The sequence below is a fragment of the Pristiophorus japonicus genome, chromosome 8 (assembly GCF_044704955.1).
Source record: "Pristiophorus japonicus isolate sPriJap1 chromosome 8, sPriJap1.hap1, whole genome shotgun sequence".
In the NCBI taxonomy this organism is placed as follows: domain Eukaryota; kingdom Metazoa; phylum Chordata; class Chondrichthyes; family Pristiophoridae; genus Pristiophorus; species Pristiophorus japonicus.
The window spans coordinates 102,323,341-102,348,456 of NC_091984.1; the positions used below are offsets into that span (position 1 = coordinate 102,323,341).

The 25,116-nt window shown below is 44.0% G+C and overlaps 1 protein-coding gene across 3 annotated transcripts in view; it reads right to left on the bottom strand.

Moving 5' to 3' along the window:
* The window catches only part of lrp8 (low density lipoprotein receptor-related protein 8, apolipoprotein e receptor), a 131,282-nt gene that overhangs the window by 29,882 nt on the left and 76,284 nt on the right, over positions 1 to 25,116 (bottom strand). For 2 of the 3 annotated variants that reach the window (XM_070887212.1, XM_070887210.1), the window contains exons 4-10: positions 21,002 to 21,124; positions 19,320 to 19,697; positions 15,373 to 15,495; positions 15,150 to 15,272; positions 8,732 to 8,851; positions 8,456 to 8,581; positions 6,378 to 6,549 (exon numbers count right to left, since the gene is read on the bottom strand). In XM_070887212.1, the coding sequence (XP_070743313.1) occupies positions 6,378 to 6,549; positions 8,456 to 8,581; positions 8,732 to 8,851; positions 15,150 to 15,272; positions 15,373 to 15,495; positions 19,320 to 19,697; positions 21,002 to 21,124 (1,165 nt within the window). The remainder of the gene's footprint in view (positions 1 to 6,377; positions 6,550 to 8,455; positions 8,582 to 8,731; positions 8,852 to 15,149; positions 15,273 to 15,372; positions 15,496 to 19,319; positions 19,698 to 21,001; positions 21,125 to 25,116) is intronic. The other variant, XM_070887211.1, reaches the window with a different exon arrangement.

Consider the following 25,116-nt stretch of genomic DNA (forward strand, 5'->3'; position numbering starts at 1 on the left):
ATCTAAGTTATGAATAAAGGTGACAGAAGATGGCCTCATGTTCTTTGGGAAAGGCGAGACTGAAATTCCTGCAGCTAACTGGTATCTAGTGACTGATGGGAAATTCAATTGTGTGAACACTGGGTGAGGAAAGGAGTACAAGAGTCTCATTGGGTCTAAAAGTCTGCCGCTGGGGTAGGGGAGCCTGATTTAGAACACATGAAATAGGAGAAGGAATAGGCCATTTCGCCCCTCAAGCCTGCTCTGCCATTCAATCAGATCATGGCTGATCTTCAACCACAACTCTATTTTCCCACCCGGTCCCCATATCCCTTGATTCTCTAGAGTCTAAAAATCCACCTATCTCAGCCTTGAATATACTCAATGATTCAGGATCCACAGCCCTTTGGGGTAGTGAATTCAAAGATTCACAAACCTCTGAGTGAAGAAATTCCTCCTCATCTCAGTATTAAATGGCAGACCCCTTATCCTGAGTCTATGCCCCTAGTTCTAGACTTTCCAACCAGGGGAACCACCCTCTCAGCATCTATCCCGTCAATCCCCCTCAGAATCTTATATGTTTCAATCAGATCATTGCTCGTTCTTCTAAACTCCATAAGGTATGTGTCTAATCTATTTAATCTCTCCTCATAGGGCAACCCTCATATCCCAGGAATCAATCTAGTGAAGCTTCATTGCACTGCCTCTAAGGTGGAAGTATATGCTGCCTCAGATAAGGAGAACAAAACTGTACACAATACTCCAGGTGTGGTCTCATCAAAGCCCTGTACAATTGTAGCAAGACTTCCCTACTCTTGTACTCCAACCCCCTTGCAATAAAAGCCAACATACCATTTGCTTTCCAAATTGCTTGCTGTACCTGCATGCTAACTGTGTTTCCTGTACCAGGACATCTAAATCTCTCTGAACACCAACATTTAATAGTTTCTCACCTTTTAAAAAATATTCTGCCTTTCTATTCTTCTTACCAAAGTGAATTGCCTCACATTTCTCCACATTATACTCCAGCTGCCACCTTATTGCCCTCTCACCTGTCTATATCCCTTTGCAGGCTCTTTGTGTCCTCCTCACAGCTTACTTTCCCACCTAGCTTTGTATCATCAGCAAACTTGGATACAATGCACTTGGTCCCTTCATTCAAGTCATTAATATAGATGAGGCCCAAACACTGATCCTTGCAGCATCCCACTAGTTACAGCATGCCAACCTAAAAATGACTCATTTATCCTTACTCTCTGTTTTCTGGCCGTTAGCCAATCCTCTATCCACGCTAATATATCACCCCAAATCTTATTTTGCATAGCAACCTTTTATGTGGAACCTTAACGAATGCATTTTAGAAATCCAAATATACTACATCTACTGGTTCCCCTTTATCTACCCTGCTATTTACATCATTAAAAAAAACTCGAGTAAATTTATCAAACACAATTTCCCTTACATAAAACCATGTTAACTCTGCCTAATCATATTATGATTTTCTAAGTGGCCTGTTAGCACTATCTCATTAATGGATTCCAGCATTTCGCCGACAACTGACGTCAGGCTAACTGGCCTGTAGTTCCCCGTTTTCTCTCTCCCTCCTGTCCTAAATAGCAGGGTTACATTTGCTACCTTTCAATCTGCTGGGACCCTTCTTGAATCTAGGGAATTTTTGGAAGATCACAACCTATGCAGCCACCTCTTTTAGAACCCTAGGATATAGGCCATCAGGTCCAGGGGATTTGTCAGCTTTTAGTCCCAGTAGTTTTGCAAGAATATTTTCTCTACTGATCTCAATTACTTTAAGTTCCTCACTCTCATTAGCCTTTTTAATATGCTTTTTGTGTTTTCTACTGTGAAGACAGAAAGTCTCTGCCATTTCCTTATTCCCCATTATGATTTCTCCTGTCTCAGCCTCGAAGGGACCAACTTTTACTTTTGTGATTCTCTTCCTTTTTACTTACTTGTAGAAGCTCTTTCAATCTGTTTTTATACTTCTTGCTAGTTTACTCTCATTCTATTTTCTGCCTTTTTTAAAAATCAATGTTTTGGTCATCCTTTGCTGGTTTGTAAAGCTCTCCCAATCCACAGGCTTACTACTATTCTTCGCCACATTATAAGCCTCTTCTTTTAATCTAATACTATCCTTAACTTTTTTAGTTAGCTACGGATGGCTCACTTTTCCCGTGGAGTTTTTATTTCTCAATGGAACGTATATTCGTAGAGAATTTTTGCATATTTCTTTAAATATCTGCCACTGCTTATCTACTGTCATACCTTTTAATCTAATTTCCCAATCTACCTTCGTCAACTTGCCCCTCATACCCATGTAATTGACTTTATTTAAGTTCAAGACTTTTTTTTCGGATTTAAGTATTTCACTCTCAAACTCAATGGAAAAGTCTATCATATTATGATCACTCTTCCCGAGAGGATTCTTTATTATGAGATTGCTAAATTAATCCTGCTTTATTACACAATACAAGATCTAAAATATCATGTTCCCTGGTTGGTTCCATGACATATTGTTCTACGGACCTGTCTTGAATGCATTCCCTGAACTTGTCTTCCAAACTACCTTTGCCAATTTGAGTTGCCCAGTCTATATGAAGATTAATGTCCCTCACGATTATTGCATTACCTTTGTTACAAGCTCGTATTATTTTTTGATTAATACTCTGTCCAATGGTATAGCTACTGTTAGGGGCCTATAATCTACTCCCACCAGTGTTTTCTACCCCTTGTTATTTCTTACCTCCACCCAAACTGATTCTACTTCCTCATGTTCCGAGCCAAGATCTTTCTCACTACTGTCCTTATGTCATCCTTTATTATCAGGGCTATCCGCCACCCTCCTTTTCTATTCTGCCTGTAAGCAGTGTAAAAACCAGGAATTGGTTTATAGATGCTGGTCATCATTTTGTGAAGCCACTGTACAGTTTGGTTACACAATACTTTTAGAATACTTTGACATATTGAGGTTGTCGGTATGGTTAAGAATAAGCTAGGGACCATGTGCTTTAGGATCAGCGTAATTTGGTAATCTCCCTCAGTGTTAACATTTAGGTAGCCAAGTCATGAGGTGAGTCTTCCGGATGGCCTAATAGTCTGATCTTGGGATATGGTAGCTTTTGGAAATCCCAATCAAATGTGTGTGGTTGAAATGGAATCATCATGTGAAGTACCCGTCATCTTCACAAGAAACTGCATTTTGATCAACTTGTCAGTACAATAAAGCTTACAGCGGTTCTGAACCAAACACACTACCACAAAAGTTAGTATTCTGCGGGGATACAGGTTGTTGCAGGTGCTTCTAAATTCCTTAGCTCAATTTGAAATTATTGAGTTTCATGTAAATTTCAGATTCCAGGATGTAATGCCTGGCTTTCTTTTTAAAAACTAAACATACACTTACATTTGTAACAAGTATGACTGACACAGACGCACACACTTGTGCAGGCACACACATACACGTTATATGGGGTAAATTTTGTGAGGTCTTTTTTTGCTGGAGGAAAGCAGCTTACCTACAGCCAGCAGACAATGAGCCCTATTCTCATGCCTTCCTGATGCTTAGCTATGGTTTTACGCCTCGACTCTTCAGAAAAGTGTCTGGCACCTGTGGAAATGCATCATTGTGCTAAAGTCTCCAAGCAAACTGCTAAAAAATCCAAACAGGTTCTGTTTGTTCAATATGGAGTACATACATAGAAATATAGAAATTTACAGCGCAGGAGCCTATTTCGGCCCATCGTGTCTGCGCTGGCCGACAAAGAGCCGCACTGCCCTTGGTCAGAAGCCCTGAAGGTTACTATGAACAATGGCAGAAAGGTAAAGAGCACCCAGCCCAACCAGTCTGCCCCACACAACTGCGACACCCCTTACATTAAAATATTCTACATTCCACCCCAAACGGAGCCATGTGATCTCCTGGGAGAGGCAAAAACCAGTTAAAAACCCAGGCCAATAGGGGAAAAAAAATCTGGGAAAATTCCTCTCTGACCCATCCAGGCGATCAAAACTAGTCCAGGAGATCACCCTGGCCGTATTCGATTCCCTGCAGTACTTACCATCGTATGTGCGCCAGCCAAGAGGTTATCCAGTCTAATCCCAATTACCAGCTCTAGATCTGTAACCCTGCAGGTTAAGACACTTTAAGTGCCCATCCAAGCACTTTTTAAATGTGGTGAGGTTTTCTGCATCCACCAACCTTCCAGGCAGTGAGTTCCAGACCCCCACAACCCTCTGCGTGAAGAAGCCCCCCCCTCAAATCCCCTCTGAACCTTCCACCAACCACCTTAAAACTATACCCCCTCATAATTGACCTTTCTACCAATGGAAATAGGCCCTTGCTATCCACTATATCCAGGCCCCTCAAAATTGTGTACACCTCAATGAGGTCTCCTCTCAACCTCCTCTGTTTCAATGAGAACAAACCCAGCCTATCCAATCTGTCCTCATAACTAAGATTATCCATTCCAGGCAGCATTCTAGTAAATCTCCTCTGCACCTTCACGAATGAAATCACATCCTTCCTATAATACAGCGACCAGAACTGCACGCAGTACTCCAGCTGTGGCCTAACCAGCGTATTATACAATTTAAGCATAACCTCCCTGCTCTTGTATTCTATGCCTTGGTCAATAAAGGCAAGCATTCCTGATGCCTTCTTAACCACCTTATCTACCTCACCTGCTACTTTCCGGGATCTGCTGACAAGCATTCCAAGGTCCCTTTGTTCATTTACACTATTAAGTGGCCTCCTGTCCTTATTAGCCCTCCCAAAGTGCATTATCTCACACTTCTCTAAATTAAATTCCATTTGCCACTGCTCTGCCCACCTGACCAGTAGATTGATATCCTCCTGCAGTCCATGACTTTCCTCTTCATTATCAACCACACAGTCAATTTTAGTATCATCTGCAAACTTCTTAATCATACTCCCTATATTTAAATCTAGATCATTGATGTATACCACAAAAAGCAAGGGACCCAGTACTAAGCCCTGCAGAACCCCACTGGAAACATCCTTCCAGTCACAAAAACATCTATCAACCATTACCCTTTACTTCCTACCTCTAAGCCAATTTTGGATCCAATTTGCCACTTTGCCCTGGATCCCATGGGCTTTAACCTTCATGACCAGTCTACCATGTGGGACCTCATCAAAAACTTTGCTAAAGTCCATATACACTACATCGTACGCACTACCCTCATCAATCCTCCTGGTTACCTCCTCAAAATGTTCAATCAGGTTAGTTAAACATGATCTTCCCTTAACAAATCCGAACTGACTGTCCCAAATTAATCCTTGCATTTCCAAATGTTGATTTATCCTATCTTTCAGGACTTTTTCCAATAATTTTCCCACCGCTGAGGTTAGGCTGACAGCCCTGTAATTACTCGGCCTAACCCTTTCTCCCTTCTTAAACAAGGGTGCTACATTAGCAGCCCTCCAATCCTCCGGCACCATGCCCAAATCCAATGAGGACTGGAAAATGATGATCAAGGCCTCTGCTATTTCCTCTTTTACTTCACTCAACAGCCTGGGATGCATTTCATCCGGGTCTGGGGACATATCTAGTTTCAAAGCTGCTAAACCCCTTAATACTTCCTCTCTCATTATATTTATTTCATCCAGAATTTCCTGGATAGCAGTATCTGCATTGCCCCTTTCCTTTGTGAAAACAGATGCAAAGTATTCATTAAGAACCATACCAACATCTTCTGCCTCCACACAAAGATTACCCTCATGGTCTCTAATAGGCTATACCCTTTCTTTAGTTACCCTCTTACTCTTAATATGTTTATAGAATATCTTTGGGTTTTCCTTAATTTTATTAGCTAAGAATTTTTCATGCTCTCTCTTAGCATTCCTAATATCCTTTTTAATTTGACCTCTTAACTTTCTATATTCCTCCAAATATTCTAAAGTATTTAGCCGTCGGTATATGACATAAGCTTCCCTTTTTTCTTTTTCCTCCCCTGTAAGTCCCTAGACATCCAGGGATACAAGGCAAGGGTACAAACTGTTCTCCTTTCCCAAATACCAGCTAATTGCATGCAGCACAGGCTGCAGTGCCTTCCCCAGGGGAACTACATTTCAGAAGGAGCAAGAGTACAGAGCAGCAATCACAATCAACGTATCAACAGAATAAGAAGCTGGAAGGGGAGAGGGGTTGTCAATGACGAGCTTTTCTTGTATCGCATCAAGAAATGAAAGAGGTGTTAGAAGTGCCTGCTAGATATGGGAGCAGTACTTTAAAAGGCAGGCCTTTGAGCATGTTAAAATTTGACTTCTGACTGTGTTACTGCCCTAAAATAATTCAGAAGATGAGTTATTCTGTATACTATATCTCAATGCTTTAATGAGCATTATGTAGACAGTCACTTACCTATAGATCTCTTTGTAGTAAAGATCAATCCAGTATATCCTATTAGTTTCAACATCTACATCCAGGGCCACCACGTTCTTTAACGTAGACACAAGACGAGTGTACTCCTTCTTCATCAAATTAATCATTCTGATATCATGGGTATTGGTGAAGAGCACAGAAGGACTTTTGCCTGTCAAGAAAATGAGAAGTTTGTTGTAGTAAAGCAACATGGACCTGAAATATGCAACAGATAGAACCCACCCATGGTCAATGGAGTGAGCTGCACTATCTTCTGTTGCTGTGCAGGAGCACTGGTGTGGTGAATAGGAGCTTGGAGCTTGTATTTATTTTAGACTCTTTCTTGTGTTGCACTGCTGTGTGTCATGTGTCACTTTAGGCAAAATCTCAAGGAGTTACAAACATATTACCAAAGAATAAAATCTGTTGGGCCCCAAAGTTCATAGGTCTGGGAACATGCTGCAAGAATGCAATCCGGCCAGGAGAGCCAGGTTTTGAGGTGGAACTGGTTCAGATCGGTCTCTGACATTTGTTTTGCACCAACAAAAAATGCCAGTGGAGATCTCGGTGGGCACTACTTGTTTCCGCCTTCCCCCTCCAAAGTGGACATCAGAAGAGGAGTCTGGACTGGCAGAATGAGATCATCACCAGTTCTGTTAGAAGAGTATGCAGAGTAAACCTGCGAGATGCACACCAAAGTTACATCCTAGCGAAAAAGTGGCTCACAATTCTTAATTTAACCCGATCAATGAGTGATCCATTGCTGATGGAACAGTGGCAACAGTAAAATAGGTCATAGCTTAAAAAAAATAAATTGGAGATGTTTGGCTACAACAGCATCACCCTGTCTCCTTTCACCAAAACAGAACAGAAAGGTGCCACTTGGAAATATCTGCCCAGCCAATGAGTGAGCACTCAGGAAAGGCTGGAAACGCATGGATGCCTGTCCCTTTATACAAATGGTCCCAGGACAGACTGGCAGGTAGAAAGCAGACTGCTGCTGGCATGAATATTTCCTTTGCTTGCTGAAAATGGCTACATAAAGGGAGTATAGGCAAATTCAATCCATTTCCTAGTCCATTAAATTGCCTTTTTTAGGCAAAAATTGGCAATTTCACTTGGGAGGGCCATAAGGATGACAGTTATCATTGGTCTCGCATGTTCTACTCCGCATAAACTCCAACTTGCTCTAAATTTCACCACCCACATTTTATCCACTACTAAGTATATCATGCTTGGCTTTGCCAACCTCTATTGGCTCCCCGTTCCAAGTGCACTGAACTCAAAATACTTGCCCCCATATACAAGTCCCTCCACAGCCTTGCCCCTACTGACAACCGTCTTCAGCCCTAAATTCCAGGATGTGCCGTCCACTTTTCCCTCTCTGGCCTCCTTTGCATCCTCCCCTCTCAATGCTGCTTCTTGGGTCGTAGAGCCTTTAGCCAAATTGGTCCAACACTCTGGAATTCCCTCTCTACTTTTCTCCCCTCCTTCAAAAGGCTCCGCTTTCGTCAATTGCCCGGACTCCTCTCCCTTCATCAACTGTTGCCTTTTTTCAGTTCACGAAGTGCTACAGGACATTTTATCGCGTTAAAGGAACCATTAAAAATGCAAGTTGTTGCAGGAAATTGAAAAGTCACATTGCGGTGCTAGGGAAGACACAAGACTGCAGTTAGGGTTCAGGAATATTTTTATCACAACATTGAGAGGGCCCTGCTCATGATGCAAAAAATAAATGGCCTTTGACCAGTTGATGCTCTGAAGAGTATCCCCAGTGGAAATATAAAATCAACGAAGAGGAAAAGGAAGACTGTGATTTCACAGCATTCAATTCTGGAAATCTGAGTGGCGATAGGGATATGATACAAGACACTGGGTGATCATCGAATTTCAACTCCCTGCTGGGAAGTGCATGTGTGTTAAGATCACAGGAGGAGAGGATTAGGGGCAACACTAACACTCAAACTGTTGACCAACAGTCACCTTCGAGGAACATACATAAATTACACTACCATTGCTAATAGAATTGCACCCAGTCACCTCCTTTCAAGCGGGGGAGGAAAAAACAAATGCCTTACCCACTGCTTTGCAAGTCTCAGTCATTGGATCCATCTCATAACCTTTGAAGCACTTGCACTTGTAGCCTCCTTTAATGTTGGTGCAGATCTGGCTGCATCGGTCTAGATCCTCACATTCATTTATATCTGAAAGAAGCATTTGGATGAGTCAATAAATTCTTTGAAATCTCTGTCACTTGTGCGACAGTATTGATTACTGAAACCAGTTTTACAAGACAGTCAGCCCTTTGTTTAAAATAATGACTGAAGCAAGGAGCTGCCTTGCATTTTAATTACCTCCGCATGTCTTTGTGTCCAGCAGTCTGTACCCGGCTGGGCATTCGCATTCGTATCCAACCTTCAAGTCTCTGCACGTGTGGGAGCAGCCACCATTGTTGGTCAGGCACTCATTTAAACCTGGATCAGGCACCGTAACAAGAAACAAAAGAATTACATTTCTACTCCATTCAACACCACAAATCACAAAGCATCTGTGAGAAACGACTCGAATGGTTTCAGATCTATGCAATGCTGCAGTGTGCGTAAATCCACGTACACCCTAGTCACACTAAAACGTGGCCACTGAATTTTAAAAGGGTGCACAGCACAAGTTTTCAAACTACAATCCCCAGACCCTAAAATGAACCCAAAGGGAATCACAGGGAATCCCTAAGTTCCATTACATATTTATTATATATTCAAAAAAATTACCCAAAATATTTAAGAGAAGCGTATGTCATATAGCGATGGCTAAATACTGTAGAATATTTGGAGGAATATAGAAAGTTAAGAGGTAAAATTAAAAAGGATATTACGAATGCTAAGAGAGAGCATGAAATATTCTTGGCTAGTAAAATTAAGGAAAACCCAAAGATGTTCCATAAATATATTAAGAGCAAGAGGATAACTAAAGAAAGGGTAGGGCCTATTAGAGACCATGAGGGTAATCTTTGTGTGGAGGCGGAAGATGTTGGTATGGTTCTTAATGAATACTTTGCGTCTGTTTTCGCAAAGGAAAGGGGCAATGCAGATACTGCTATCAAGGAGGAGTGTGAAATTCTGGATGAAATAAACATAGTGAGAGAGGAGGTATTAAGGGATTTAGCAGCTTTGAAAGTAGATATGTCCCCAGGCCCAAGTGAAGTGCATCCCAGGCTATTGAGTGAAGTAAAAGAGGAAATAGTAGAGACCTTGACCATAATTTTCCAGTCCTCTTTGGATTTGGGCATAGTGCCAGAAGGCTGGAGGGCTGCTAATGTGGTACCTTGTTTAAGAAGGGAGAAAGGGATAGGCCTAGTAATTACAGGGCTGACAGCCTAACCTCAACTCTGGGAAAATGATTGGAAAAAATAAGAAATAAGAACAGGAGTAGGCCATACGGCCCTCGAGCCTGCTCTGCCAATCAATAAGATCATGGCTGATCTGATTATGAACTCAGTTCCACTTCCCCGCCAACTCCCCATAACCCCTTATCGTTTAAGAAATTGTCTATTTCTGCCTAAAATTTCCTTCAATGTCCCAGCTTCCACACTCTCTGAGGCAGCGAATTCCACTCATTTACAACCCTCAGAAGAAATTTCTTCTCATCTCTGTTTTAAATGGGTGGTCCCTTATTCTAAGATCATGCTCTCTAGTTCTAGTCTCCCCCATCAGTGGAAACATCCTCTCTGCATCCACCTTGCCAAGCCCCCTCATGATCTTATACGTTTTGATAAGATCACCTCTCATACTTCTGAATTCCAATGAGTAGAGGCCCAACCTACTCAGCCTTTCCTCATAAGTCAACCCCCCCCCCCATATCCCTGGAATCAACCAAGTGAACCTTCTCTGAACTGCCTCCAAAGCAAGAATATCCTTTCGTAAATATGGAAACCCCCTGCTCGCAGTATTCCAGGTGTGGCTTCACCAGTATCCTGTACAACTGTAGCAAGACTTCCCTGCTTTTATACTCCATCCCCTTTGCAATAAAGGCCAAGATACCATAGGCCTTCCTGATCACTTGCTGTACGGCATACTATGCTTTTATGTTTCATGTACAAGTACCCCCAGGTCCCAGTGTACTGCGGCACTTTGCAATCTTTCTCCATTTAAATAATAATTTGCTCTTTGATTTTTTCTGCCGAAGTGCATGACCTCACACTTTCCAACATTATACTCCATCTGCCAAATTTTTGCCCACTCTCTTAGCCTGTCTATGTCCTTTTGCAGATTTTTGTGTCTTTCTCACACATTGCTTTTGCTCCCAACTTTGTATCGTCAGCAAAATTTGGCTACGTTACACTCAGTCCTTTCTTTCAAGTCGTTAATATAGATTGTAAATAGTTGGGGTCCCAGCACTGAACCCTGCGGCACCCCATTAGTTACTGGTTGCCAACCAGAGAATGAACCATTTATCTCGACTCTCTGTTTTCTGTTAGTTAGCCAATCCTCTATCCATGCTAATATATTACCCCCAATCCCATGAACTTTTATCTTGTGCAGTAACCTTTTATGGTGGCACCTTGTCAAATGCCTTCTGGAAGTCCAAATACACCACATCCACTGGTTCCCCTTTATCCACCCTGTTCGTTACATCCTCGAAGAACTCCAGCAAATTTGTCAAATGTGACTTCCCCTTCATAAATCCATGCTGACTCTGCCTGACCGAATTTTGCTTTTCCAAGTGTCCTGCTACAGCTTCTTTAATAATGGACTCCCAACATTTTCCCAATCGCAGATGTTAGGCTAATTGGTCCATAGCTTCCTGCTTTTTGTCTGCCTCCTTTTTTTAAATAGAATAAATCTACATTTGGAAAGGCAAGGATTAATTAGGGACAGTCAGCATGGATTTGTTAAGGGAAGATTGTGTTTGACTAACCTGATTGAATTTTTTGAGGAGGTAGCCAGGAAGGTCGATGAGGGTAGTGCGTACAATGTAGTATATATGGACTTTAGCAAAGTTTTTGATGAGGTCCCACATGGTAGACTGGTCATGAAGGTTAACGCCCATGGATCCAGGGCAAAGTGGCAAGTTGGATCCAAAATTGGCTTAGAGGTAGGAAGTAAAGGGTAATGGTTGATAGATGTTTTTGTGACTGGAAGGATGTTTCCAGTGGGGTTCTGCAGGGCTTAGTACTGGGTCCCTTGCTTTTTGTGGTATACATCAATGATCTAGATTTAAATATAGGGAGTATGATTAAGAAGTTTGCAGATGATACTAAAATTGACTGTGTGGTTGATAATGAAGAGGAAAGTCATGGACTGCAGGAGGATATCAATCTACTGGTCAGGTGGGCAGAGCAGTGGCAAATGGAATTTAATTTAGAGAGGTGTGAGATAATGCACTTTAGGAGAGCTAATAAGGAAAGGGTATACACATTAAGCAGCAGGCCACTTAGAAGTGTAGATTGGAAAAGCAAAATGCCAGCAGAGTCAGCATGGATTTATGAAGGGGAATTTGACAAATTTGCTGGAATTCTTTGAGGGTGGATAAAGGGGAACCAGTGGATGTGATGTATTTGGACTTCGAGAAGGCATTTGACAAGGTGCCACATAAATGGTTACTGCACAAGATAAAAGTTCACTGGGTTGTGGGCATTATATTAGCATGGATAGAGGATTGGCTAACTAACAGAGAACAGAGAGTCAGGATAAATGGTTGGCAACCAGTAACTAGTGGGGTGCCGCAGGGATCAGTGCTGGGACTCCAACTATTTACAATCTATATTAACGACTTGGAAGAAGGGACTGAGTGTAACGTAGCCAAGTTTGCTGACGATACAAAGATGGGAGGAAAAGCAATGTTGTGAGGAGGACACAAAAAATCTGCAAAAGGACATAGATAGGCTAAGTGAGTGAGCAAAAATTTGGCAGATGGAGTACAATGTTGGAAAGTGTGAGGTCATGCACTTGGGCAGAAAAAATATCAAAGAGCAAGTTATTATTTAAATGGAGAAAGATTGCAAGTGCCGCAGTACAGCGGAACCTGGGGGTACTTGTGCATGAAACACAAAAGGATATGGTATGCAGGTACAGCAAGTGATCTGGAAGGCCAATGGTATCTTGGCCTTTATTGTAAAGGGGATGGAATATAAAAGCAGGGAAGTCTTGTTACAGCCATATAAGGTATTGGTGAGGCCACACCTGGAGTATTGCATGCAGTTTTGGTTTCCATATTTACGAAGGGATATAATTGCTTTGGAGGCAGTTCAGAGAAAGTTCACTAGGTTGATTCTGGGGATGAGGGGAGTTGACTTATGAGGAAAGGTTGAGTAGGTTGGGCCTCTACTCATTGGAATTCAGAAGAATGAGAGGTGATCTTATCGAAACGTGTAAGATTATGAGGGGGCTTGACAAGGTGGATGCAGAGAGGATGTTTCCACTGATGGGGGAGACTAGAACTAGAGGGCATGATCTTAGAAGAAGGGTCCGCCCATTTGAGCTGAGGAGAAATTTCTTCTCTCAGAGGGTTGTAAATGAATGGAATTCGCTGCCTCAGAGAGCTGTGGAAGCTGGGACATTGAATAAATTTAAGACAGAAATAGATCATTTCTTAAACGATAAGGGGATAAGGAGTTATGAGGAGCGGGCAGGGAAATGGAGCTGAGTCCATGATCAGATCAGCCATGATCTTATTGAATGGCAGAACTGGCTCGAGGGGCTGTACAGCCTACTCCTGTTCTTATTTCTTACGTTCTTATGAACAAAGGGACCTTGGAGTACTTGTTCACAGATCCCTGAAAGTAGCAGGCCAGGTGGATAAAGTGGTTAAGAAGGCATACGGAATGCTTGCCTTTATTGGCCAAGACATAGAATGCAAGAGCAGAGAGATTATGCTTAAATTGTATAATACTCTGGTTAGGCCACAGCTGGAATACAGCGTGCAGTTCTGGTCGCCGTATTTTAGGAACGACGTGATTGCACGAGAGAGGGTGCAGAGGAGATTTACTAGGCTGCCTGGAATGGAGAATCTTAGTTATGAGGACAGATTGGATGGGCTGGGTATGTTCTTATTGGAACAGAGGAGGCTGAGAGGAGACCTCATTGAGGTGTATAAAGTTTTGAGGGGCCTGGATATAGTGGATAGGAAGGGCCTATTTCCCTTGGTGGAGAGGTCAATTACGAGGGGGCATAGTTTTATGGTGGTTGTTGGAAGGATCAGAGGGGATTTGAGGGGGGGCTTCTTCACGCAGCGGGTTGTGGGGATCTGGAACTCACTGCCTGGAAGGGTGGTAGATGTGGAAACCCTCATTTAAAAGGTGCTTGGATGGGCTCTTGAAGTGCCATAACCTGCAGGGTTATGGACCTAGAGCTGGTAATTGGGATTAGACTGGATAACCTCTTGTTGGCTGACGCAGTATGGTAAGTACTGCAGGGAATCGAATATGGCCAGGGTGATCTTCTGAACTAGTTTCGATCGCCTGGATGGGTTGGAGAGGAATTTTCCCAGATTTTTTTCGCCCAATTGGCCTGGGTTTTTAAATCTGGTTTTTGTCTCTCCCAGGAGATCACATGGCTCCGGTTGGGGTGGAGTGTAAAATGTTGCGATACATGGGGTATCACAGTTGTGTGGGGTGGACTGGTTGGGCTGGGTGCTCTTTACCTTTCCGCCACTGTTCATAGGTTTATATGCAACCTTCAGGGCTGCCGACCAAGGGCCATGTGGTTCATTGTCGGCCGGCTGGACATGATGGGCCGAAATGGCCTCCTTCTGCGTTGTGGATTTCTTTCTATGTTTCTATTTTCAGCTAGTGGCTTCATTGAATGTTACATTTTCAGGTGATGTATTAAACCAATACCCTAGTTCCTCTCCTGAAGGTTCTAGCTCCTGCTCCAGCTTCCACAGACACCAGCAGCCCTCCAGTAATTGTCCAGGTATCCATTCATAATATAGGAGCCTTGACAGAGACAGTCAAGCAGGCTGCCTGACTGATGGAAGGAAAGATTCCTCTGGTGGCTGCAAGGGTCCTATGTAAAATGCGATTGGTCACTTTTGGTACTGTTCATCGTGGCAATGGGCCCAGAAGACAACTGCCTCCAATTGGCTGGATCACTAAGAAGCTACTGAAGGCTGGTGTGGATTGTTGCAGAGGATGATCTTCTGAGGTTGGGGCTGAGGCACCCAGTTGAAGTTGTGTAGCAGGTGCTTCATTCTATCTAGCTTGTGCAATACCTGACCTGGTATGGCACAATGCAATGTCAGCCTTGGCTCAGTGGTACCACTCTCACCTCTGAGTCAGAAGGTTGTGGGTTCAAGTCCCACTCCAGGGACTTAAGCATATAATCTCGGCTGACACGGCAGTGCAGTGCTCAGGGAGTGCTGCACTGTTGGAGGTGCCGTCTTTTGGATGAGATGTTAAACCAAGGTCACATCTTCCCTCTCATGTGGATCTCGTAGCACTATTTCGAAGAGGAGCTGGGAAGTTCTCCCCAGTGCCCTCAGCAATATTTATCCCTCAACCAACACCATTATCAGATTGCTGTTTGTGGGATCCCGTTGTGCGCAAGTTAGCTGCCATGTTTCCCTACATTACAACAATGACTAGACTTCAAAATAATTGGTTATAAAGTGCTTTGGAACGTCCTTTGATCACGAAACGCACTATAGAAATGCAAGTCTTTTTTAAAATGTTAAATGGGGTGCCCAATAGACAGTGCTCTGTTCCCCAGCATGAAGGAGAATATGTAGAAAACATAATGACCAGAGAGAGTGCTCGCCACCCTTGATCCATCTTACCACATTCTTTGAGTGGCTCATCCGACCAGTCCTTGCAGTCTTTGTGTGAGTCACACACTTTATTCAAATCGATACACTCTCCACTCCCGCACAGGAACTTCAGCAGCCCTTTGCACGGGGTCACTGTTAAGCATGAAGAACAGTAATATTAGATCGGCCGCTCCTCTCAATAGGCACTGACGACTTGCTCTCTGACTCATGCCTCGAAATGATCAATACAAACCATTCACGCAGTCTAGCTCGTCAATGTGGTCTGGACAGTCAAAGGCTTGGTTACACTGCTTGGATCCATGGATGCAGCTCCCATCACTGCACTGAAACTCATCGGGTTGGCAAGTTACCATCGCTTTAAGAGAAGAATAGAAATATACATTTATTTTTAAATTTCTTATTATTCAGGAGAAAAATTGAAAAATATCAAAAAGATTTTTGATATTTAAAATTGACTGCTTGCAGGGTAAGACAATATATAATACAAGGGGATAAGCACCAGTGTAGCCTCAACTTCAGACTAACCATGATCTAATTGGTTGACGGCACAGGCTCGAGGGGCTGAATGGCCTACTCCTGATCCCATGTTTGCCACCCTCTCCTCAATGACTTTGCAGAGATAGTACCAGGTGAGTCGCAGTGTACGGGTGGGGAGGAGCAAATGGTTGTGCCAGAGGAGGAGCAGGAAACTGGTGCATGGATGACCGTGGGGCTGCTACCAATGGCGCTCTGTAGCTTCGAAAAAGCAGCAGTGATGTCTACATGCAGCCATGCATTGCTCCTGTTACATGGGCAAGGGGATGAAATGATGGCATTGCACAGCAATGCACCAGGGGGCAGCGACATGGCTGACAGCATAGATGATCCCTATGCTGACTGAAAAGAGGTGGAGGCAGAACATTAAAGGAAAGAGGTGATTTTGACTGTCCGACAGAGCTGTCCTATGTTGAGGTTGACTGTTGGTCTTCTTGCAGCAGATAAAACAGCTGTGCTGCTCCTCCTTACTGATCCAGAATCTGTGAAGGAAGTTAACCTTGCTCATTGTCAGGCGGTGTGCCAGCCAGGGCCTGCAGATAAGGCTGGTGGTATAATAGTGAGCGCGGGTCTGGTGCCAGCTAATTATCCTGGCCGGTTTCCTTTCATCTCTTTGAAAGTTAAGGCACTATATAAATGCAAGTTGTTGTTGTTATTAATACTGCGATTGGTGCATTTTGAGAAGTAGGGCTCGTCATTAATTTAATGATTTGCTACACATTACATGATTTTATTGAATTAAATTTCAGAACTTACCATTTAAACTGGAATGCTGGTCCTGTGTCATAACCACTACACTATCACAATCCTTTACAGCTCCCCCTCTTATTTTATATTTAAAAAAAAGGATCTTCCTGTTCTGCTGAACTCTTCTAGTTGCTTAGAGAGACAGACATTTGACTGTTTTCTTTAAAAAAACATTTTGTACATATAATTGGAATAAAAAGACAAACTCAACCACTTCAAGAAAAAACGCCTATCCTCCAACAGCCATTGAGAATGGGTGGAATTAATGCGAGGAGGGATTCTGCCTGAAGCTCAGGGGACAAAGGCCCTGATTTGTATGCAGGATGCACACTTAATTAAACTCTTAAGAGATTCTGCACATCAGCATTAAACATGGGTGTTGGCCCCGATCGGAAAAGCATGTCTGGTAGATTTCCAGCACGAACCAGACAGTCCTCCTGGACATCAGATTGCCCGGCCCATACATGCCCAATTCACTATGCTGGGAACATTCCTGCTGGGCAGAAGTTCGAGCCAAATATTGTGTTGCAACGATAACCCCCGCCTTTTTTTCTCCACTACAAACAGTCTTCTTAAATCCCTCTTCCCTTTCTCCTCCACCTTCACCTCCAACAAGTGTGAGGAGCTCATCGACTTCTTTGTCACTAAGATTGAGACCATCCATTCAGCTGCTTCCTTCCCTTCTCCTAGCCCAACAAGCCAAACTTCCTGATTCCGCCCTGCCCTCGTCCTGAACTTGCATTTTCTCCAGTTTCTCTCCTATCTCCCATCATGCCCTATCTAATTTCACCTTGTCCATGAGACCCACTACTTGCTCCCTCAACTCTATTCTCACCAAACTGATGACCACCATCTTCCCTTCCTGACCCCCATGTTAGTTGATATTCTTCTCAGGTACTGTCCCACTACTCTTCAAATCTGCCATCATCACCCCTCTCTTTAAAAAACCAACCCTTAACCCCTCCGTCCTTGCAAATTATTGCCCCATCTCTAACCTCCCTTGCCTCTCCAAAGCCTTTGAATGTGTTGTTGCCTTCGGGGAGAGGGGTGGGGGGGAAATTCAGGTGTACCAGAAAGCTGACGTACCTATGCTCTATTAACTGGTACTTACCGCTGGAACTCTTGGTGCGGTGAGTAGATCCATTTTCAGGACTTTGAATTTTTTTCAAAGTCCTGCAGGAAATGGATGATAATGGGGGTGGGCCTTAGACTCAAAGCCAGGCTGACTGGCTGAAAATGGGTCGTTTGGGCCGTCCGCTGCTGTCAATCAACATGACGATGTCACAGTGCATGTGCGTCACCACGCTCTCCCCTCCGTTAAAGGGGAGAGATTCGATCATTTTTTAAACTTTGACCACTGGGCCAGGGAGGGTCTCAGCTGGGGCAATGGCCTGGCACCCAAGAGAAGGTGCCAGGCTGCCCGTTGGCGGCCCGGCTGAACCCGGGGCAGTATTTTGCTGGCCGATGTTTACATTGCGGTCGCAGCAGTGAGTCCTCCCCTTTAAGCACCGCCGGGCCGCACACAGAGGGTGCAGTGGCAGAAAAACCTGCCGGGGGCACCATGCAGCAGGGGATCGACGGATCGAGCTGAAAATGGCTAGGTAAGTATTTACTTCATTTTAAATTGGCAGTGCATCTACTTGGGCGGGATGGGGTCCAGGCCGAAAAATCCCAGACCTGATGTTTGATCGGGTTGGCCTGTTGACCCCAAAGCAGTGCCCATTTGATTTTTAGGAATGGCCGCTGCAAACGGGTCTATTTGAGACTCTGAATTTCAGCCCCGGGGAGTTCTCCCCAGTATCCTTGCCAATATTTATCCCTCAATTAATATTATTAAAACAGATTATCTGGTCATTATCACATTGCTGTTTTATGGGAGCTTGCTGTTCACAATATGATGCTGCATTTTCTACATTGCAACAGAGACTACACTTCAAAAAAGTATATCATTGGCTGTAAAGTGCTTTGGAGATTGCAAAAGGCCCTATATAAATGCAAGTCTTTTTTTCTACTTCTCATCTACATGTTGCCCCTCAATTACATCATCTGCAAACACATTAAGTTCCACATGTATGCTGACCACATCCAGCTCTACCTCGCTAACACCTCTCTCACCCCTCCACGGTCTCTGATTTGTGACAGTGTTTGTCCGGCATCCAGTCCTAGATGAGCAGAAATGTCTTTCAACTAAATGTTGGGAAGACGAAAGCCATCGTCTTCGGTGCCAGCCACAAACTGGCTCCTGGCCACCGACTCCATCCCTCTCCCTGGTCACTGTCTGAGGCTGAACCAGAACGCTCGCAACCTTGGCATCCTATTTGGCCCAAAGCTGGATTTCCGATCACATATCCTCTCTATTACCAAGTCTGTTAACTTCCACCTCAAACATTGCCGGTTTTTTATTTTTCTTAGCAATTTTTTTCCTCCCTGAAGGCTTGGAGTCCTTGCTGGGATTGGTTCTATTGGTGTCAAACCTGTCACTACTTCACTCAACTAGCTGCTAATCATGTGAGTGAGTGTCAGCAGTCTATTCAATCACAGGGGACATTGCAGCCCAGCCTGATCCAGATCCACACACATATACTTCCACCAATTGCTGTTGGACAGTGATCCTGGAAGATTTTCCCCTTTCGAAACCAGAGCAACCAAGCCCAATCTTAGTTCACCTACTGTCAATTTAATGGAGATCAGTTAGCTCAGTACACCCTGGGGAATCATACCTGGGATTTTCTTGGTCTATATGGATCTGCTACACATGGAACCTTTGGGAGAACTCCCATTCAACAAAAAGCAAAATCAACAATGCACCCATCTCACTAGATGCAAGCGACATAAAAAGCAATAGGGTGCTTGGAGTTGATGCAGGAACATTTTGATAAACTTAAAGAAAAAACTTACGACAGCCAGTTTCGTCCGATTTATCTTTGCAGTCTATGCCTCCGTCACATTTCCAGTTCAGGTGGATGCACTCGCCATCGTCACACTGAAACTCAGTGGCTGAGCAGGAGTTTGGCGGTACACGTGCTGTCATATGGCCGCATCTCTCCACACTCTCATCTGAGCCGTCGGTGCAGTCTGGGTCATTGTCACAGGCCCACAGATCGGGGATGCATAATGAGTTGTTGCACTGGAACTCATGGGGTCCACAGGTGGGCGGAGTGCACTGCTGCTCCTCAGTACCATCTCCACAGTCGTCATCATCATCACACACAAACATCATGGCAATGCATTTATCGTTGCCGCATTGGAATTCATTGGTTGGGCAGGTCTTCTGATCTGGGGGGTGGGGGAGAGGGGGGAAAGAGGACGAAAGAGAATGACTATAAGCAAATAAATTGGCGAAGTCTTGTATGCAACCAAAAGGAAATCTTGCCAGGATTATTTCCCTCCCTCCCCACCCAACCCTGCTTTCAAATTCCTCCTCTCCTCTTCTGAAAGCACTAACTGATGCTGGAGAATGGACCCAGCAGTCCCAGATTCGCTCAGGTATCTCACTCAGGTCAGCATTCATGTAGAAACCTGAACAGGGAGTGTTGGCAGGTTATTCAACTGTTGGGTCATCACAGCTGAGCCGAATCCTCCCCTCACTTGTGGTCCACATGTGCACTTTCCAGCGGGAGTCTGCAAATAGTGGTCAGTGGGGATTGCCCCCCTAGCCCAGGATGGTCGAGTCCAAATGTATGCCCAACTGCTGTTCCACTGACATTAGCCACACACGAGCAGTTGCATCTCAATTCTGACAGTTTACCGGTTTCTGATCGACTCTGGACTTGCCTGTGAGGAGGACAGTAATGTCAGTGATAAATTATGTGGGACCTGTGAAATGGCACAACACATGCATGGGAAAGTCAATTAGTCAAAACTAATTAATTTTACAAATCACTTTCTTTCATTGAATCATTCAAAAGTGAAGTCTAATATCCCCTTTCTGCTTGGGTTGCGGAGAATGTGGAGGATTTGTGACGAACTGAGCTTTTCTCTGTGATTACTGCCACCCGCTTTTACTCAAGAAACACCATCCCACAACGACAGCAGTAGGATCTCTGCAACAAACTGATCAGCCACCCGTCATACTTGGGCAAAGTCAAGTCAGTAAATGTTTAGCTGTAAAAATACGCAGTTACCAGAGACTCAAGGCATTATTTATGGTATCATTATTTTTTTTTCCCTTCCTGCCCCCCAGAAAAGCACTGCTTCTTGCTGGGGCAATACTTACACAGATGCCAGCTGCCCTCCTGCATCTTGTTCGCCGAGGGCATCCCAGCCAGAACTGATCATGTCCTCACCAGACATTGGCACATGCTCACTTCCCAGCTGGAGTCACGGGGAGCAGGAACCCTGGCTTATGAACTCTCTCCCTTCCCCCACCCACAAGAGCCAGCTGACTTGCAGTGCTCCTCTACTCAGATGGGTTAACTCAGCACCACCTGGGACGGAACATGGTATCTTCTGGTCTGCGTGGCTCAGTACCACACACATGGTAGTTAAGTTCTCTACTGCATGTTGGGAGAAACCGGATGGCAAGGGTTTAGGGTTCGAGCCTTAACCAAAATTCACAAGAAGAAAGTTCACACACTCACCAGCTGCACAATTCAACTCATCGGTTCCATTTTCACAGTCCTTCTCACTGTCGCACTGCCACGCCACTGGGATGCATCGGTTACTGGGACAGCCAAACATGTCAGGTGGGCACGTAAATTTATCTGTACCACACGGGAAAGAAAAGATTCTGAGTGCACTTGCTCCACAAGCGAGCAATTCTGCTGCTTAGCTTTTTCAGCCTGGCTTCTTTTGGGTCTACAGGATTTACAAACCCTCCAAGGAAAGGCTTTGCATCAGCCTAAATCACCTTATCCAGTCACTACACCGCATGTAATACTGCAATGTATATTTCTTTAAATGAAAGATCTTGAATGAAGGTTTAAGGCCTATGGTGCAGGACACAACCATGGCTGGAGTAGAACAGAAGACAAGGTAGATCAGGAAGCCAGGGATTAGGGCTTGCCATGCTTTGGATTTAAAAACCTTAAGATTATAGGGGGAAAGAGAAGAGAAGTGAGGGAAGTAAGGAGCTCCTCACTTTTGAGATCCCAAGAAAGAGTGCGTTTGAGTAGGAGCACTGAGCCTTGATTTCAGCACTTTGAAGAGAAGAGCGTGTTAGGAGTATGAGGCAGAAATGTTTCTTCTCTGTGGTCACTGCATATGGTTAGAGAAACACAGGTGGGTGGCAAACTTTAGTAGAAATTATTCCACTGAGAATGTGAAGGAACCTATTATACAGTCGTCCATAAATTCTGCCATTGAACTATTTATTAAAATTGTTTCTGCTAGGTCACTGGGCCACAGATATTGCCACTGAAGTAACAATTTACCAAGAAAGTGCAATACAAAGCTTTCGAGCCGATGAAGCTTTCATTTGCCAAATTGGATCCAAAAGTGGTCTAAACAACAGTTAAATCACAACGAGCACATCATGCTGCAGATCAGGTTCTTTCACAGATTCCCAAAGTGTACTTTGGCTTAGTTTGTATGGCTCCAGGTAAATCCATTCAGACTGCCTCTAGTCAATGGTTTTAAGCCATAAAATGCATGAAAGAGGTATAAGGGACACAAGTCAGTAGCAAGATCACTCCCTGGGGAGGGATGGAGTACAGTGCACAGATACGTTGTGCGAGAGGACCGAGAGAAACCAGTCATTGTTCCGATAGCTCCCTGTGAGAGGAACTAAGAGGCATCAGTCAGTGTACAGAAAGCTCCCTGAGGGAGGAATGTGAGACACAAAATAGTTCCGTGAAGGAGAGAGAGACACAGAAGTTAAAAATAGCTCCCCGAGTGAGGGGAGCGAGAGACACCAGTGTACAGTACAGCAGTGCACTTGGTAGCAATTTACAGTGCATGCCTTTATAGCATCATTTCATATCATTTAATTTTTACTGGTGTATAATTTCTTTGGATGTGATGCTTCCCTGCACTCCTCTAAGGATTATCCTATGCAGTGATTTTATTTTTCAGACAGCAGACAAGAAAGGGGGGGGAAAGAAAATCAATCAGGAAGCAGAGCATCGGAATCGCCTCGCTCTCTCATCACTCAGCTCTATCAGATGATTTTATTCATGAATCTTTTCAATGGGAAAAGCATACAAACAGCCTGATTTCTGGCAAGCGGGCATTCTAATAAGTGCATCTAATTTATTTATTATTGCATCGCATTATCATAGAGAATTAAATGATCAAGTTTACTAATTCTTTGCCTAGCAGGTTGAAGGAGGGTCAGCAGCAGAGGACTGCAATCTCCCCCCTCCCCAACCTTTCCTGGCCGGGGGGCAGGATCACAAGATTGAGTGGAGATCCTGATTGTTATTTGAGTTGACTGCACTCACTGTGTGGGTTTGCTTGTGCTCAGCAGGAGCTGTAGATGAACAAGTGAAGTGCAGAGACCTAGAAAAAGGCAACTTCCCCATGGCGCTCAAAAATCAACCGAAAGACCATCTGTTTCCAGAGCTGATTCCAAGTTGCTGGTTGGCACACATACAGCCAACCATCACGCTAGTGACTTCTTTCTGAGCCAGCATCACGCTAGTGCAGTGCATTGTCATTGGACAGGCCAGCTTGGATTGGAAACACAATCAATATAAGGAACTGCAATGGTGAAGACGGATCATTTATTTAATCTCTTTGCAAGCAGAAGAAGAAAAAAATCATATGTGGTTTAAGCTTGCAGATACCCTCACCATAAATGGCCATTCTTCCTGTGTGTGCCCAGACAGTGAGTCAGCTATTCAATGCCACAACCGAGTCTAATCTGTTAGTTTATGTTGCGTTCACATGACTTTTATCAATATCTTTTATATGCATTAACTATACGAGTAGTAAGGCTGGATATCCTTGAGCAACATTGTGCGAGGGACTGGAGTAGGCTGTTGGCTGCATGTATTTGTGGAGGGGGGGGAGGGGCGGCTGGGCTGGGTTTAACAGCACCACACACACCAAACTGCAAGAGTTTGTGCAGTGAGGCACTACTTTCTTGAAATGTTCCAGGTGCATTGTTCAGATCTTCTTTAGTGGGCAGCGAAAAGTGAGGGAGGGAGGGCAGGAGCTCATGCTGTTCCTGCCACTAGTGTGACCAAGTGATTTATATTCAAGACCTCAAAAAGTTTGATAAAAATAGAAACTCGCCTTCTGAAAATGCTATGGAATCACCTGGGCTATGAGTCAATTACTTGCAATGCAACGGTGCCTTTCCATTGGATAACCATAATGGGCTGGCGATGGGAATGGTTAAGCACAATCCGGTAATGCTCAGGGTTTTCCATCTCCGACCTTGATAGCCAACAGAAGTCAGAGCATTTCATCTCCAGGTAATGCAGATTCAAATGTTAAACGTACATTCACATTAGAACAGCTTCAGCACTTTACATCTCAGACCTGTTTATTTAAAGCTCCTACCACTATATTCTCCCAATAGCATGGTTGCTAATTGCATTCAGTACAGTACGGAGCAAGAGAGACCAGGAGTGTGCCGGGTTTGATTCCCAGTTTGTGCTGAGTTAGCTGGGCTCAAGCAGGCAAGTGGGCACTACAATTAATCTCACCATCCCTGTCCTTGGCAGAGAGATTAGGGTGAGGGAGAAATTCAGCTAGGTTACCCCACCCACCCATATCCAAGTGCCCCTCATAGAAAGTATGTACATGGGAAAGATCTGGATTGAACTCAGCTGCGACACTGAATAGCTGTCTAGGCTCACACATGAAAAATGGCCACTTTGGGTGAGGGTACAAGAGAACAGCTGATGTTCATGGGGATGTGAGTCAGTGCCTTCAGGAGAAGAGGAGAGGAGAAAACTGGTAAAAGATTTTTTAAAAGCTCCAATAACCCAACTGAAGTTATAGAACAAAGGCAAAATGCTGCAGATACTGGAAATCTGAAATATAAAACAGAAAATGCTGGAAATAGCAGGCCAGGCAGCATCTATTTCTCTCTCCACAGATGTTGCCTGACCTGGTGAGTACTTCCAGCATTTTCTGTTTAGATTTGAAGCTGCAGAACATTTAACTGCAACGTAAACAGACAATGCTTTTTTTTTAAAAAAAGCACATCAATCAATTCCTTTTCAAGCCTTCTGCAACGATGTAATGTGCACACAAATCAAAACTACATTTAGTGTATTAATTAAATCAAAGTCTCCTAATGCCATATCACAGCAGTTTTAGTTACTTAGCAAAGCTTTTAGAGATTGGTCATGTTTTTCCTCCTGCAAATGTTTTAGCATATCTTTTGCAAAAGATTGCACGCCATCCTTTCAAATCTTTGCTGGGGTAAATTGGTGAATGATTTATTTTGCAAAAACAACAGGCGGTTGCTGACACTGTCAGAGTGCCAACATTCCGCACCGAGATGAAGGCTCTGCCCGACCCCAACTCCGGCATATCTCTGATTTGTTCACACACAGGCCTGCGTCCACTGTGTGCAAATTGTGACAAAAAGCACACGTTATGGAAAAGCACATTACAGAGCATGGGCCTGCAGAGCTGGAGCCTACGGGTTTAAAATTAACAGGCCTTAAGCAAGACTGCAGTTTCTAAGAAACTTGTTCCCCCTCCCTGCATACAGTAATGGAGATGTGGGGAAAATTCACAGCCAAAGTAGGTAAGGCCGAGGTAATTTACTGGACAAATAACTGGCTTGAAACAGGAC